This window comes from Microchirus variegatus, assembly GCF_963457635.1.
Source record: "Microchirus variegatus genome assembly, chromosome: 13".
In the NCBI taxonomy this organism is placed as follows: Eukaryota; Metazoa; Chordata; class Actinopteri; order Pleuronectiformes; family Soleidae; genus Microchirus; species Microchirus variegatus.
Window position 1 is genome coordinate 27,238,857 of NC_139814.1, and position 17,277 is coordinate 27,256,133.

At 42.3% G+C, this 17,277-nt stretch overlaps 1 protein-coding gene across 1 annotated transcript in view; it reads left to right on the plus strand.

The window, feature by feature from the left end:
- Window positions 1-17,277, plus strand: part of grin2da (glutamate receptor, ionotropic, N-methyl D-aspartate 2D, a) — a gene marked incomplete at both ends in the record, with an annotated part of 103,565 nt that overhangs the window by 63,796 nt on the left and 22,492 nt on the right. The window contains 5 exons of the mRNA XM_083899623.1: window positions 1,069-1,274; window positions 2,099-2,267; window positions 9,320-9,473; window positions 11,602-11,727; window positions 15,841-15,953. Of these exons, the coding sequence (XP_083755749.1) occupies window positions 1,069-1,274; window positions 2,099-2,267; window positions 9,320-9,473; window positions 11,602-11,727; window positions 15,841-15,953 (768 nt within the window). The remainder of the gene's footprint in view (window positions 1-1,068; window positions 1,275-2,098; window positions 2,268-9,319; window positions 9,474-11,601; window positions 11,728-15,840; window positions 15,954-17,277) is intronic.

Genomic DNA, 17,277 nt, shown 5'->3' on the forward strand with positions numbered 1-17,277 from the left:
GGACATGTCTGAGGAGAGGACACGTCTGGGGAGAGGACACGTCTGAGGAGAGAACACGTCTGAGGAGAGGACATGTCTGAGGAGAGGACACGTCTGAGGAGAGGACATGTCTGAGGAGAGGACACGTCTGAGGAGAGAACACGTCTGAGGACACGTCTGAGGAGAGGACACGTCTGAGAACACGTCTGAGGACACGTCTGAGGAGACGTCTGAGGAGACGTCTGAGGAGAGGACATGTCTGAGGAGAGGACACGTCTGAGGAGAGAACACGTCTGAGGACACGTCTGAGGAGAGGACACGTCTGAGAACACGTCTGAGGACACGTCTGAGGACACGTCTGAGGAGACGTCTGAGGAGAGGACACGTCTGAGGACATGTCTTAGGAGAGGACATGTCTGAGGAGAGGACACGTCTGAGGAGAGGACACGTCTGAGGACACGTCTGAGGAGAGGACATGTCTGATGACATGTCTGAGGAGAGGACATGTCTGAGGAGAGGACACGTCTGAGGAGAGGACACGTCTGAGGAGACGTCTGAGGACACATCTGAGGAGAGGACACGTCTGAGGACATGTCTGAGGAGAGGTCTGAGGAGTGGACACGTCTGAAGATACGTCTGAGCTCACGTCAGAGGACACGTCTGAAGACGCTTCTGAGGAGGCGTTCAAGTCTGACGATAAAAACTGAAGGAGACCGTTGAGATTGAGTTACAGTTCAGATTATAGTTCAGATTATAGTTCAGACTTCAGTTGAGAGTGAATCCTTTTGGTTCGTCATTTGCAGGTTTGACAAACACTGATCAACGTTTATTAACTTTTTATGGACTAAATGATTAATCGAGAAAATAATCGACAGATTAATCAATTACGAAAAATAAACGTTAGATGCAGCTCGAGTAATCTGTCTGTCCCGTGAACTGCCGTCTACGCGCTAACGTGCTAACGTGCTCAGCACTATTAAAAACACGACGCTGAAGACAAACAGGATATTGACGAGCAAAATAAAGTTGTCTAACGTGATGAAGCGGAGGTGATAATCTGGTGTGTGTGTGTGTGTGTGTGTGTGTCAGGTGGGCTGGTGGGAGAACGGTCACCTGCGTCTGCGTTATCATCCCTGGTCTCGTTACGGCTCCTTCCTGAAGCCTCTGGACGACTCGCAGCACCTCCGTGTGGTCACTCTGGAGGAGCGACCCTTCGTCATCGTGGAGCCGGCCGACCCCGGGACCAGCTCCTGCATCAGGGACTCTGTGCCCTGTCGCATGCCCCTCAACTCCAGGTGAGACGCACACACGCACACACACACACACACACACACACACACACACACACACACACACACACACACACACACACACACACACACACACAGGTAAAGATTGACTCCTCTCAGGGATTAAAACAGCGGATTAGACATCACAAAATAATCTCTGTCTGACCATAAAAACTGAAGGAGACAGTTGAGATTGAGTTACAGTTGAGATTATAGTTCAGATTATGGTTGAGATTATATTTCTGATAACAGTTGAGATTATAATTCAGATTATAGTTCAGGTAACAGTTCAGATTATAGATCAGATTATACGTAGTTAATACGTTTGAGATTATAGTTCTGATAACAGTTAAGATTATAATCCAGATTATAGTTCAGATTATGGTTGAGATTATAGTTCAGATAACAGTTCAGATTATTGTTCAGATTACAGTTGAGATCATAGTTCAGAAAGCAGTTCATATTATACTTCACATTTCAATTGAGATTATACTTCAGATAACAGTTGAGATTATAGTTCAGATTATAGTTTGGTTTATAGTTCAGATTACAGTTCAGATTATAGGGCACAGTGTCCTCAGTGTCCTCACAGTGTCCTCACAGTGTCAACACAGTGTCCACACAGTGTCCTCACAGTGTCCACACAGTGTCCTCACAGTGTCCTCACAGTGTCCTCACAGTGTTCTCACAGTGTCCACACAGTGTCAACACAGTGTCCACACAGTGTCCTCACAGTGTCCGCACAGTGTCCTCACAGTGTCCTCACAGTGTCCTCACAGTGTCCTCACAGTGTCCTCACAGTGTCTCATTGTCTGTCTCGGTGTGGACAGTTTGGTGGTGGACGCCACGGGGCCCATGAAGCACTGCTGCAAAGGTTTCTGCATCGACGTCCTCAAGCGTCTGGCCAAGATCGTGGGCTTCACCTACGACCTTTACCTGGTGACCAACGGCCGCCACGGGAAGAACATCGACGGAGAGTGGAACGGCATGGTCGGAGAGGTGAGGGCCTCGTTTATACATGCAATATCACACACCGGACGACGTAGTATGGTGCGACGGTTTTGTCGAATTTTGGACCAAACAATTCCATAGTGAAACGATTCCAACTTTATTTAAAACATATACACAATTTAAAATTATGTAAAGACCCCAAAAAATCCTGAGTGGGTCCTGATCCAGACTTTGAGAGTCACCGATATAATTATTATTAGTTTAAAGGACCAGTACGTAACAAAATACTAGTGCTGTGCAAAAGGTTAACGCGCGCTAACGTGCGACACGCACCGGAAAAAGACGCCAATGACGGCATGTTTACGTGTCGCGACGCCGGTGTCCATGCACCGTTTACCATGTTAGCGCCGTTAGCTGCGTTAGCTCCTTTTAGCGTCGTTAGCGTTAGCCTACAGTGGAACTGGAGCGGTCTGTTTATTAAACAAAAAAGACCAGCGCTACAAATAATGATAGCGTACCTGTGTAACTGCGTATGTGTGCGTCTGTTTTTAAAGATTAGCGTTACTTTAGAGACTCATTTTAACAATCGTGAGTCACGTAAACACGACGTCACGCGCGTCTTTTTACGGTCAGTCTTCATGGAAACGCGTCATGCGCTAACGTGCGTTAACATTAAACGTAAAAAACACCCTTTATGAGTTAATTTACGATTCTCACTAACCACTCCCTTTGTTTCTATATTTAAAAATAGTTGAAAAAACATTTAAAAAAACATTGAACCTAAAACCTCAGAATCCAGGAAAAAGAATCACTTTTCTGTATCTTCTTCTTTTTATTGATATTTTCTTTTTAATGTTAAACATTTGAGTTCAGGACAAGGACAACGTTCGTACACAGCAGACCAGTCATGAAAATTGTAGTGTTTTTGTTTTTTAACTGGACTTAATCATCGGGCATGAAAACCTCCAACATTTTGCACAAAAACATCTAAAATATGAGAAACTCTGCCCCCTGCTGGTCGTAGAGTTAGCGCGAAGCTAACTCGAGCAGAAAGACGAAGCGTTTTTCAGTGTTTCATTTTTGTCCACGTCAGCATCTGGTATTTGGACCGAAGCCCGAGCTTCGTCCTCCGTCTTTGGCGGTTCTTCTGCCGGCGTCCCGCAGATCTTCTCCTCCACTGAAACCTTCTCCTTTGTCCAGTTCTTTCTCCTCCTTGATGACGAAGAGCTCGTCGCCGCTCGGCTTCTCGCGCCTCAGCCGGCTGACTTCTCCTCGCAGGAGCTGGACTTGCTCTCCTTGGACCTTCATGTCCTGCAGGTGAGCCTCGTCCATGCTCCTCAGCTGCTTCCTCAGCATCTTGCCGCAGGTCCACTCCGTCACCAGCTTCCCCGTCAGCGAGTGCTTCTCTTTGGCTCGCTCCTCCCTCTCCGTCTCCAGGACGAAGCGGAGTCTGGAAGCTTCTCTCGTCAGGACGCCGATGATGTTCTTCTGAGCCCGGAGTTTGTGTTGGAGCTCAGCGTTGACCTTCTCCAGGCTCTCCAGCGACTGCATGCCTCTGGCCTGATGCGCGGGAGTTGGCAGCGCCACCAGCTGGAGCTCCGCCTCACTGCGGAGGACGGGGTTGTTCAGGGTTTCCATCTTCTGAGGACGATCTTGGACGTCGTTCTTGTGTCTATGAAAAAACAAGAAGTGCAGTCGTGTGAATCAGCCACGTTCCCACACGACACCTTTTTATAAAGCTCTCAAAGGAAAGAAACATCAAAGACATCAAAGGAAAGAGCAAAAACATCAAAGGACGGGGTCTTATCAAAGACATCAAAGGAAATAAAGACATCAAAGCACTCTTTGGCCTCACAGTTTACCAACGTCACGGCTTTGATGGCTTTCGAATACAGAGATCATGCTTTTTGTTGCCAGTAGGTGGCGCAATGACTGACTTTGCAGCTTCCAGCAGGTTTTACACTAAGTTTCTAATCACATGTTAAAGACAGGCCCTCAAAAGACAATGAAGACAAATGCTGCATGCTATTCCTTCTCCTTCTAATAAAGATTTGTGACGGGCTGCACGCCAACAGGTGCAACGCTGCCCTCTGCAGGAAAGGAAAAGGTTTCTTTCCAGACTTTTTGTCCAAAGTCTTCCTCTGAATCCTGACTCGACATCTTATCCCAGCGAAGTCGCCGCAGGGCAAACGTTGTGCAGATAAAGGAAACCTCACATGTGGTTAAAGAACGAGAGGCTGTAGCTTCTGTAACTTCTGTAGCTTCTGTAGCTTCTGTAGCTTCTGTAGCTGAATCGTTGACAGCGTCGTGATTGGATTGAAGTTTCAAATGAAGCCTCCGAGCTCCAAGTTTTGCCAAAACAAGAAGCGTTTCAAAGACGAGCGATGAGCCTTTTGAGTTTTTTCGACGCAAAGGTTTAGAGTCGTAGTTTAAAGTGAAGTCTCCAGCTTTTCAAAGAAGAATCCAAACATTTGCTCCACACAAATATTTAAAAAAAAAAGCCTAGAAGTCAAAGTCGAGAATAAACTGAACCTTGATTTATAATGATTAAATCACTTTTAAAGGTTTCTTTAACTAGCATCAGGGGAAGGTGAGGGGCGGAGTCTGCGGCATGGCTGGTGGGAACACCAAATATGACATTTTTAATTAACATAATAGTCGGCATCGCCCTGAACAAGGAATAATAAGGAATAAGGAATAATTTTAACAAATTTTTGAAAATCATGAAATGATCCATTTTCCCTGATGCACTTTGACAGTGAGCTGAGTTTCTTCAAAAAAACAAAAAGTATCTCGGAATGACTTGAAATTCAACGTCATAATATTCGGCATCGCCCTGAACAAGGATGCGTTGAAAAAATTTGCAAACCTCTTAAGGAATAATTTTAACGAATTTTTGAAAATCCTGAAATGATCCATATTCCCTGATGCACTTTGACAGTGAGCTGAGTTTCTTCAACAACAAAAAAAAGTATCTCGGAATGACTTGAAATTTACCATCATAATAGTCGACATCACCCTGAACAAGGATCAGTTGAAAATATTTGCAAACCTCTTAAGGAATAATTTTAATGAATTTTTGAAAATCAGGAAATAATCCATTTGCCCTGATGCACTTTGACAGTGAGCTGAGTTTCTTCTCAAAAATAAAAAGTATCTTGGAATTACTCGAAATTCAACGTCATAATAGTTGGCATCACCCTGAACAAGGATCTGTTGAAAATATTTGCATATCTCTTAAGGAATAATTTACATGAATTTTTGAAAATCAGGAAATTATGAATTTGCCCTGATGCACTTTGACAGTGAGCTGAGTTTCTTCTCGAAAACAAAAAGTATCTCGGAATGACTTGAAATTCAACGTCATAATAGTCGACATCGCCCTGAACAAAGATGTGTTGAAAATATTTGCAAATCTCTTAAGGAATAATTTTAACGAATTTTTGAAAATCATGAAATGATCCATTTTCCCTGATGCACTTTGACAGTGAGCTGAGTTTCTTCTCAAAAACAAAAAGTATCTCGGAATGACTTGAAATTTACCATCATAATAGTCGACATCGCCCTGAACAAGGATCTGTTGAAAATATTTGCATATCTTTGAAGGAATAATTTTAATGAATTTTTGAAAATCAGGAAATTATGAATTTGCCCTGATGCACTTTGCATCAGAGATGACTTTCTTCTCGAAAACAAAAAGTATCTCGGAATGACTTGAAATTCAACGTCATAATATTCTGCATCGCCCTGAACAAGGATGCATTGAAAATATTTGCAAAACTCTTAAGGAATATTTTTAATGAATTTTTGAAAATCATGAAATTATCCATTTGCCCTGATGCACTTTGACAGTGAGCTGAGTTTCTTCTCAAAAACAAAAAGTATCATGGAATGAGTTGAAATTTACCATCATAATAGTCGGCATCACCCTGAACAAGGATCTGTTGAAAATATTTGCATATCTCTTAAGGAATAATTTACATGAATTTTTGAAAATCAGGAAATTATGAATTTGCCCTGATGCACTTTGCATCAGAGATGACTTTCTTCTCAAAAACAAAAAGTATCTCGGAATGACTTGAAATTCAACGTCATAATATTCGGCATCGCCCTGAACAAGGATGCGTTGAAAAAATTTGCAAACCTCTTAAGGAATAATTTTAACGAATTTTTGAAAATCCTGAAATGATCCATATTCCCTGATGCACTTTGACAGTGAGCTGAGTTTCTTCAACAAAACAAAAAGTATCTCGGAATGACTTGAAATTTAGCATCATAATAGTCGACATCGCCCTGAACAAGGATGTGTTAGAAATATTTGCAAAGCTCTTATTGGCACCAACGTTCAGTCTCATAATTCCATTCAAGGAAGATGAGAATTTAATGGACATCAAATCATAATTCCTGCTAAAATTCATCAAGAGTAAAGAGAAAGTAAAAAAACAGTTGGTTCTCGTCATTAAAAACAAACACGACTGTGACGGAGACCTGAACGACACTTTAATTCAAAGTTAATGAAAATGTGAACTGTGTTGGAATTCAAAGAAGCAGAATTTTATTCCAAACACACATTTTCTCTGTGTGTGTTTTTACTTCTGTAGCAGAGCTCCATCACTTTTTATTCCGTTTTTCTCTTTCATTCTCTCTCGTCTTTTGTTGCGTTTACAAAAGAAGGGCAGTTTGATTCCAGGACTCGTGTGAAATCGTCTTTATCCTCCGTCAAATCCTTTAAAACGCCACTCGGGCGACGGAGGAATGAATGGAAGAAGAAGACGAGAGGAAACACAGAGGGAGGCTGTCGCAGAGATTAGAAAGAGAGGAAGTGTGTGTGTGTGTGTGTGTGTGTGTGTGTGTGTGTGTGTGAGACACTGCTGTCTCCATGACGCCACGAAAAAACCTGGTGGCTGGATTAACGACATGGATTCAGAAAAAGGGTCCAAATTATCGCAGTATGTTGACAGTAATGTGAGGGTCTTATATTCAAATTAAAGTCTGCGACATCTTTAAGAACATGTTCACGTCTTTGTTAACCACTCACTCTCCCACACCAAAGTCACTCACTCTCCCACACCAAAGTCACTCACTTTCTCACACCAAAGTCACTCACTCTCCCACACCAAAGTCCATAGAGTAAACCAGTGATTTTAACATCACAGCACACAGGAGTTCACAGGAGTTGTTGATCCACTGCTGCCTCCATCACTAACTTACAATGACTGATTTTAGTGAATTCGGCTTTTGAAATATTTCATTTAGACTTAACTTAGTGACACAAAGTGACCACACGAGGCAGCAGAGGACCAGCCCTGTGAGCTAAAATCACTGATTTTCTCTATGGACTTTGGTGTGGGAGAGTGAGTTGATTTTTTTTTTTTTTTTTTTTTTAACAGATATTGTAGACTCAAAATGATGAAGATTTAATTAGCTGAGTCTTTTGCTAAGTGGCAAAAATCTTCACAAAACCCCATAGAGAAAATCAGTGATTTTAGCTCACAGGGACACAGGAGCTGCTGGTCCTCTGCTGCCTCGTGTGGTCACTTTGTGTTACTTCTGTAAATGTTGGTGAAGATTTTTAAAAGCCGAATTCACTAAAATCAGTCATTGAAAGTTAGTGATGGAGGCAGCAGTGGATCAACAACTTCAGTGGACCTCCTCTTCCTCTCTCCTCCTCCTCCTCCTCTCTCTGCTCTTCCTCCTCCTCTCTCTCCTCCTCCTCCTTCTCTCTCCTCTTCCTCCTCCTCATCCTCCTCCTCTCTCTCCCCTCCTCCTCATCCTCCTCCTCCTCTTCCTCTCTCTTCCTCCTCCTCTTCCTCTCTCCTCCTCCTCCTTCTCTCTCTCGTCCTCCTTCTCTCTCTCGTCCTCCTTCTCTCTCTCCTCCTCCTCTTCCTCCTTCTCTCTCTCCTCCTTCTCTCTCTCCTCCTCTTCCTCCTCTCTCTCCTCCTCCTCCTCCTCCTTTTCCTCTCTCCTCCTCCTCTCTCTGCTCTTCCTCCTCCTCTCTCTCCTCCTCCTCCTTCTCCTCTTCCTCTTCCTCTCTCTCCTCCTCCTCCTCTCTCTGCTCTTCCTATTCCTCCTCCTCTTCCTCTCTCTCCTCCTCCTCCTTCTCTCTCCTCTTCCTCTTCCTCCTCCTCATCCTCCTCCTCCTCTTCCTCCTCCTCTCTCTCCCCTCCTCCTCATCCTCCTCCTCCTCCTCCTCTTCCTCTCTCTTCCTCCTCCTCTTCCTCTCTCCTCCTCCTCCTCCTCTTCCTCCTCCTCTCTCTCCTCCTCCTCCTTCTCCTCTACCTCTTCCTCTCTCTCCTCCTCCTCCTTCTCTCTCCTCTTCCTCCTCCTCATCCTCTTCCTCCTCCTCTCTCTCCCCTCCTCCTCATCCTCCTCCTCCTCTTCCTCTCTCTTCCTCCTCCTCTTCCTCTCTCCTCCTCCTCCTTCTCTCTCTCCTCCTCCTCTTCCTCCTCCTCCTTCTCTCTCTCCTCCTTCTCTCTCTCCTCCTCCTCCTCCTCTCTCTCCTCTCTCCTCCTCCTCCTCCTCCTCCTCTCTCTCCTCCTCCTCCTCCTCCTTTTCCTCTCTCCTCCTCCTCTCTCTGCTCTTCCTCCTCCTCTCTCTCCTCCTCCTCCTCCTCCTTCTCCTCTTCCTCTTCCTCTCTCTCCTCCTCCTCCTCTCTCTGCTCTTCCTATTCCTCCTCCTCTTCCTCTCTCTCCTCCTCCTCCTTCTCTCTCCTCTTCCTCTTCCTCCTCCTCATCCTCCTCCTCCTCTTCCTCCTCCTCTCTCTCCCCTCCTCCTCCTCCTCCTCCTCCTCCTCCTCTTCCTCTCTCTTCCTCCTCCTCTTCCTCTCTCCTCCTCCTCCTTCTCTCTCTCGTCCTCCTTCTCTCTCTCTCCTCCTCCTCCTCCTCCTCCTCCTCCTGTTTAATGCCGTGCGAACGCTTGACTCTTCTCAGCTTCGTCCTTCTTCCATTTCCTGTTACGCCCTATCAAAATAAAAGCACCAACACAAACACCGGAAATGACTGTTAAAAAATAAATATGTTTAATTCTAAGAGATCACTGATGAAACTAATAACTCTAGGAACAACATATTAAAGGTTATTTACGACCTGTTTCTCCTCCAGGTTGTCTCTCATCGTGCAGACATGGCCATCGGTTCCCTCACCATCAACGAGGAGAGGTCAGAGGTCGTGGAGTTCTCTGTGCCGTTCGTAGAGACCGGCATCAGCGTCATGGTTTCACGCAGCAACGGCACCGTCTCACCTTCAGCTTTCCTCGGTGAGTGCTTTTCTTCTTCTGAAATGAGTGAAAAGGATCATTATTGAGGTTATTATCATCATTAGAGGAAGATACTGAACGAATAAAACATCAAAATATAACAGAATTAAGAAAATAAACACATTTGTCAGTTCAACTAATTGAATTATCTTGAAGGTTTAAGTTCGATAATCCTTCTTTGTTTTCAGTTTGACAAAGTCATGTTTTGTTCTGATATTATACTTTAATTTGAATTTATTCATGAAAATTTACATTTTTACGACCTAAAAAACAAACAAATTTTTTTTTACTTTTAGATAAAGGATTCTTGTCTTTCTTCACTGGAACGAATTTCATTATTCATTCATCTGTGGGATATTTTCATGAAAAATCAATAAATTGTTTGGGCGACAAATTTTTTTTTTTTAAATCGACTTTAAAAAAAAGTAAAAATTTGCTTTGAAAATAATTTTTAAAAATGTAGATTTTTTTTTTATTTAATTTTTTTTAATAATAATAATAATAATAATAATAATAATTTTAATCCTTTTATTTGGAAGATTTTGATTTTTTTTTTTTTTTTTTACATTTTGAATTTTTTCATGTCTGTCTGTCTGTGTGTCTGTGTGTCTGTGTGTCTGTGTGTCTGTGTGTCTGTGTGTCTGTCTGTCTGTGTGTCTGTGTGTCTGTCTGTCTGTTGTGTGTCTTCACACCTACTGTGATTTACAGTGTCACTCTAACAAACAGACAGAGGTGTTGATGAGTGGAGTCTGGAGTCTGTGGTTTTATTAGAATTGCAGCTGCAGGGGGCGCCACCACTGTCTGTGTCAGTGTCAGCGGCAAATCCCTCTTTAATTTGGTAAATCTCAACGCGTGTGGAGACGATTTCTCCGCTTCCATCTCTCTGTCTTTGCTGTTTTCTGATGGAAACCTAAAGTTTGTAAAACCACTCACTCTCCCACACCAAAGCCCACAGAGAAAACCAGTGATTTTAACGTCACAGGGACACAGGAGCTGCTGGTCTACTGCTGCCTCGTGTGGTCACTTTGTGTCACTCTAGTGAATCCTAACAAAGGATTTTTAAAGCCGAATTGATGAAACAGCATATTATAAGTTAGTGATGGAGGCAGCAGTGGATCAACAACTCCTGTGAACTCCTGTGTGCTGTGATGTTAAAATCACTGGTTTACTCTATGGACTTTGGTGTGGGAGAGTGAGTGACTTTGGTGTGGGAGAGTGAGTGACTTTGGTGTGAGTGGGTTACAAACTTCAGTTTACACAAGGTAAAGTCTGTCTAACAGTGAAATAAAGACTCTCCCACACCAAAGTCACTCACTCTCCCACACCAAAGTCACTCACTCTCTCACACCAAAGTCACTCACTCTCCCACACCAAAGTCACTCACTCTCTCACACCAAAGTCACTCACTCTCCCACACCAAAGTCACTCGCTCTCCCACACCAAAGTCACTCGCTCTCCCACACCAAAGTCACTCGCTCTCCCACACCAAAGTCACTCGCTCTCCCACACCAAAGTCACTCGCTCTCTCACACCAAAGTCACTCACTCTCCCACACCAAAGTCACTCGCTCTCCCACACCAAAGTCACTCACTCTCCCACACCAAAGTCACTCACTCTCTCACACCAAAGTCACTCACTCTCCCACACCAAAGTCACTCACTCTCTCACACCAAAGTCACTCACTCTCACACACCAAAACCACTCACTCTCCCACACCAAAGTCTCTCACTCTCTCACACCAAAGTCACTCACTCTCCCACACCAAAGTCCATAGAGTAAACCAGTGATTTTAACATCACAGCACACAGGAGTTCACAGGAGTTGTTGATCCACTGCTGCCTCCATCACTAACTTACAATGACTGATTTTAGTGAATTCAGCTTTTAAAAATCTTCATTCGGATTTTGACCAGTGACACAAAGTGACCACACGAGGCAGCAGAGGACCAGCAGAGTGTTACAATATTAAACGGTCAAAACGAGAAATATTCAACACACGACCTCTCTGTTTTCTTTGACGCTGTGGTGACCTTTGACCTAATGTCTGTGTGTGTGTGTGCGTGTGTGTGTATGTGTGTGTGTGTGTGTGTGTGTGTGTGTGTGTGTGTGTGTGTGTGTGTGTGTTTCAGAGCCGTACAGCCCGGCCGTGTGGGTGATGATGTTCGTCATGTGCCTGTCGGTGGTGGCCGTCACCGTCTTCATCTTCGAGTTCTTCAGCCCCGTGGGATACAACCGCAGCCTGCAGAGCGCCAAGAGTAAGAGCGTCCCGGGAAAAAAAACATCATCATCATCATCATCATCATCATCATCATCATCGCCGCCGCACGACAATCAGCTCACACGTCGTCACTTATGCACAACGAGAGGGGGCTGATTGGAGGAAGGTCGATTTGCTCAAATTATGGAAATTGTCCTCCTTTTCCCCCTCTCTCTCTCCCTCTCTCTCTCTCTCTCTCTCTCTCTCTCTCTCTCTCTCTCTCTCTCTCTCTCTCTCTCTCTCCTCACCACACACCAGTCAAAACAATCATTCCACACACACCATCAGGCTCATTTGTTTTTAATGACTCAAACATTGATGTCGGTGGTTGAATTCGGCTTTTAAAAATCATGGAGACGACAGAATTAAGAAAATAAACGCATTTTTCAGTTCAACTAATTGAATTATCTTGAAGGTTTAAGTTCAATAATCCTTCTTTGTTTTCAGTTTGACAAAGTCATACTTAAATTTGAATTTGTTCATGAAAAATTCAAATTTTTACGACCTAAAAAACGAAAAATTCGACTTAAAAAAAACAAAAAACATTTGCTTTGAAAATAATTTTTCTATTTTTTATGAATGTTATTCAAAAATTTAGATTTTTTTTTTTAATAATAATAATTTGAATCCTTTTATCTGGAAGATTTTGATTTTTTTTTTTTTTTTTACATTTTGAATTTTTGTCATCATGTCTGTCTGTTGTGTGTCTGTCTGTCTGTCTGTTGTGTGTCTGTCTGTCTGTTGTGTGTCTTCACACCTGCTGTGATTCACAGTGTCACTCTAACAAACAGACAGAGGTGTTGATGAGTCTGGAGTCTGTGGTTTTATTAGCATTGCAGCTGCAGGGGGCGCCACCTCTCTCTCTCACTCTCTCTCCTCAGCACACACCAGTCAAAACAATCATTCCACACTCACCATCAGGCTCATTTGTTTTTAATGACTCAAACATAGATGTCGGTGGTTGATTTGACGTCTCTGCTCCTCTAGAAAAAAACCACTTACGAGTGTTTTATCTCTTTCTAATACGTGTGATTACGCTGATTTCGGAGGAACGAGCTGAATTCTGTTCAAGGTCTGTTCAGAAACATTTCTACAGTTGATAGTTTTAATCCAGGAGCGACTAAGCTTGTTAAATGTTTATTGGACATTACTGGATACAGACCAATAAGTGTAAACAAAAATACTGGGTATTTACCTGGTTTCTATATGGTGAATTTTAGTGTATTATTGTGTTATAAGCTGGTAATAAGCAGGTAGCTACAGCCCCCAATTACTAGCTATTTACCCAGTAAATATATGGTAACAGAAATGTGTTACTTGGTATTAACCTGTAATTAGAAGGTAAGAAGAATGGCCAAAATACTGGGTAATTACCCAGTAAATTATAAAGCTTTATTATATTAACGCTTAAATGACATTATATTAACGCTTATATTACTTAACGTTAACTGTAGAACTGCAATCTGATCATTAAAATTATTACAAATGGGATTTATTTCCGTTTTTTTTCCCTTTGACGGCCCTCAGTCCAATGTTGGGTTCCTAAATTGGCCCTCAGGTATCAACACTTTGAGAACCCCTGCTCTATGGGCTTTGGTGTGGGAGAGTGAGTGGTTTTACAAACGTCAGTTTCCTGTTGTTAAAGTCTGTCTAACAGTGAAGATAAAGACGTGAACGTGTTCTTAAAGACGTCGTAGACTCAAACTGATGTAGATTTTATGAGCTGAGTCTTTTATTAGTTGGCTTCCTTCTCCGTGTTCGTGCCGACGTCCTTTTTTTCCTCGCCAGGTTCTCGGTGAAGCAGCAGAGTCTACGCTGACTGTGTTACTACAGCCTCACTAACACATGTATGTCTGTGACTGTCTCTGGTCACAAAGTCAGGTCCATAATGTCAAAAGTGAAGTGGTTTTATTGGTCACTTTGATGCAGACGAGCCTGCACAGATCACATATGCACAGATCCACAGATCCACAGATCCACAGATCCACAGATCACATATGCACAGATCCACAGATCACAGGTCCACAGATCACAGATCACAGATCCACAGATCACAGATCACAGATCACAGATCACAGATCACAGATCCACAGATCACAGATCACAGATCCACAGATCCACAGATCACAGATCCACAGATCACAGGTCCACAGATCCACAGATCCACAGATCACAGATCCACAGATCCATAGATCCACAGATCCACAGATCACAGGTCCACAGGTCCACAGGTCCACAGATCCACAGATCACAGATCCACAGATCACAGATCCACAGATCCACAGATCCACAGATCCACAGATCACAGATCCACAGATCACAGATCACCATCACACTGGATACTCTGTGTTTGCTTTGGTCAAACTCTAGGTTTTGTGTTTGTCGGCGCTGAGGTTTAAAGTTCCCTGAGCTGAAGAAAAAAAACAAAAAAACACCTGTTTTTAGAGGAGATTTAAAAAGAAATGAACTGTACATACACACACAGACGCTAACATCTCCACAGAGTTATTTTTCTGTTCTTTTTAAAACTATAAGTGGACAAAATGTCACTTTACAGCAAACGGTAGTCAGGTTTACTAGGCTAGCTAGCTTGTTAGCGAGTCGAAGCTCACATGACAACCTATTTCGGTGTTGACGGGGAGGACGTAGAGTTAGCTCAGTAGTGTAGCGTTAGCTCGTCATTCAGTTAAAAACCCATGAAAAATAATTCAAATTAAACTGAAGAAAATCACAAAAACACCTACAGTGTTGTTAGCTTCATGCTAGCAACATATCATAGGCTATATGAACTCTATTCTGCTTTGCAGCAAACCTTTATTATTATTTTGTGTAAACGTATGGATTTAAACATCTTTATTCTGTCATTGTTAAGTGGGATTTTTGTGTTGAATTTTAGTGATCAATTCTCCTCTGTAGGATTATTAATGTCATATGAACATTCTGTACGTGTAAAGAAAGAAAGAAGCTAGCTAGCTTTCTATAAAAGCCCATAGTAAACCTACCTTCTGTTTTACAGCAAACTACATTCAAAAGTCTTTATTTTGTCGTTTAAATCAACACCAAAAAAAAAGGCAGTTCGCTGGCTAACATAATAAGCAACTTCATTATTGATGGGGATACAAAGTTAGCATCGTAGCTACGCTGCTCCTCTCACTGGATCGCCGGTGACTCGGTTCTTGAATCGGACGGATCAGAATTCTGACTTTTTTGTTGTTGACCTCGTTAGCATGAGAAGAAGCTCTGCCAACCGCCCATTAAACACCTACAGTGTTGTTAGCTTCATGCTAGCAACATAACATAGGTTATATGGACTTTATTCCGCTTTGCAGCAAACCTTTATCATTATTTTGTGTAAACGTATGGATTTAAACATCTTTATTCTGTCATTGTTGAGTGGGATTTTTGTGTTGATTGTTAATGTTTTCAATCGCTGGAGGGTTTTTAGCAATCAATTCTCCTCTGTAGGATTATTAGTGTCATATGAACATGCTGTATGTAAGAAGCTAGCTAGCGAAGCTAGCTTTCTATAAAAGCCCATAGTGAACGTACCTTCTGTTTTACAGCAAACTAAATTTAAAAGTCTTTATTTTGTCGTTGTAGAAGTTTAAATCAACACCAAAAAAAGGATGTTTGCTAGCTAACATAATAACCAACTTCATTACTGATGGGGAAGCAATGTTAGCATCGTAGCTTTGCTGCTCATCTCACTGGATCGCAGGTGACGGACGCATCAGATCAGAATTATGTTTTTTTTTTTACCTTATTAGCATTAGCATCCATTAAACACATTTTCACACATAAACAAACGTAAAAATCATCCTTAACCCCTTACAAGGAAATACGTCTGAGCGTGTCGACCACTTTAGCTTCATGCTAACAAGTTGGTCTTAAAAGGCCATTAAACATTGACATAAGTGAATTATTTTGACTTTTTATTTGTTCCGTGTTATTTTCTTTATTGATCTATAAAAACAGATTAGCGGACGATAGTTTCGATTATCGGTCGTTCTCAGAGATACGATTAAAAAGATTTGAAGCTGCTGTGACCAGACGTTACTTCAGTGTAAATGTCGTAAAAAAACAGCTTGTGTTTTCCCTCTTTGTCTCTCAGAGTCGGGCGGGTCAAAGTTCACCATCGGGAAGTCGGTGTGGCTGTTGTGGGCGCTCGTCTTCAACAACTCTGTTCCTGTGGAGAACCCTCGAGGAACCACCAGCAAAATTATGGTAAACACGCAAGAGCTCGAGCTCCAGAACGTGAATGTAAAGAATGTAAAGAACAGCATTTAAAAAAACAGCGTCCGTCCGTCTCTGGAAGTCGTGGAGCGAATGTCTTTGAATTCGTCTCAACATCTGCTCGTTCTCGGGGAGAAAACGTATTTATTATTAGACGGAGGTTTTTTTTTAACCATAAACTGAAAGAGTTCTCGTGACGGATGACGACGACTAATATTTCATTCATTTCCCGAAGCCACGCAACCGTTAGCAGCTGCTCGTTGAGTCTAAATGGAGATTTTCTTCATTTTTAGCGTCTTAAATGTGACGTTAATATGTTTTTAATGACATTTAGGGAACAACGATTAGCATGTTTTAACAGAAAAATAACAAAATACTTACGCACGTTATTTTACCGACACCTGACACCAGCCCTCTCAGACTCCGCCTTCTTTCAGGTGGAAACTCGGATTGTTTGAAAAAAATATTCCGGCTATTCTCGTAAAACAAAGCTGTCGGTGAAGTATTTTTAATCTGTGAATCGTTCGTTCGTTGGTCTTTCAAAATAAAATAAAAATAATAAGATAACTCTTTTTTTTTTTTTAAAGTGTTTTTTTTTATTTCCGATATTGTGCTCGGACGTTTGATTCTGTTAATGACAGATAATTAATTTCTCTTCTGGTTTCAGATTTACCCTCTTACTTACAGCATAAAAATTTCAATGTTTTTGTCGATTTATAGACACTTTTAGGATTGTTGTCGTCGTGTGAAGCCCCTCCCCCCGTCACGGGTCACTTCCGGGTCGCGTAGCTTAAGCGTTAGCTGGAAAAATGAATGATATGCACGTTTATTCCTTGACTACTATAAAATTACTTGACTATTCGACCAATTATTTTTCGATTAATCGAGCACACAAAACGCAAAATTATTATTATTATTTTTTTTTTTTTTGTGCCGTCAAACGTTAATGCGGAAAAAGACGCGCACAACGTCGCGTTTACGTGACTCCCGATTGTTAAAATTAGTCTCTAAAGTAACACTAAACTTTAAAAACAGAGGCGCACATACGCAGCACACAGGTACGCTAACGTTATTTGTTAGCGCTGCTCTTTTCCTTTAACCGCTCCAGTTCCACTGTATGCTAACGCTAACGGCGCTAAAGGAGCTAATGCAGCTAACGGAGCTAACTAGTAAACGGTGCCTGGACTCCGGTGTCGCGTCACGTTTACGTGCCGCCACGTGTCTTTTTCCGGTCAGTCGTCATGGAAACGCGTGGTGCGTTAACCTATTGCAAAACACTATTGTTTTTGAAAAAAAAAGTACTTTAAAAAAAAAA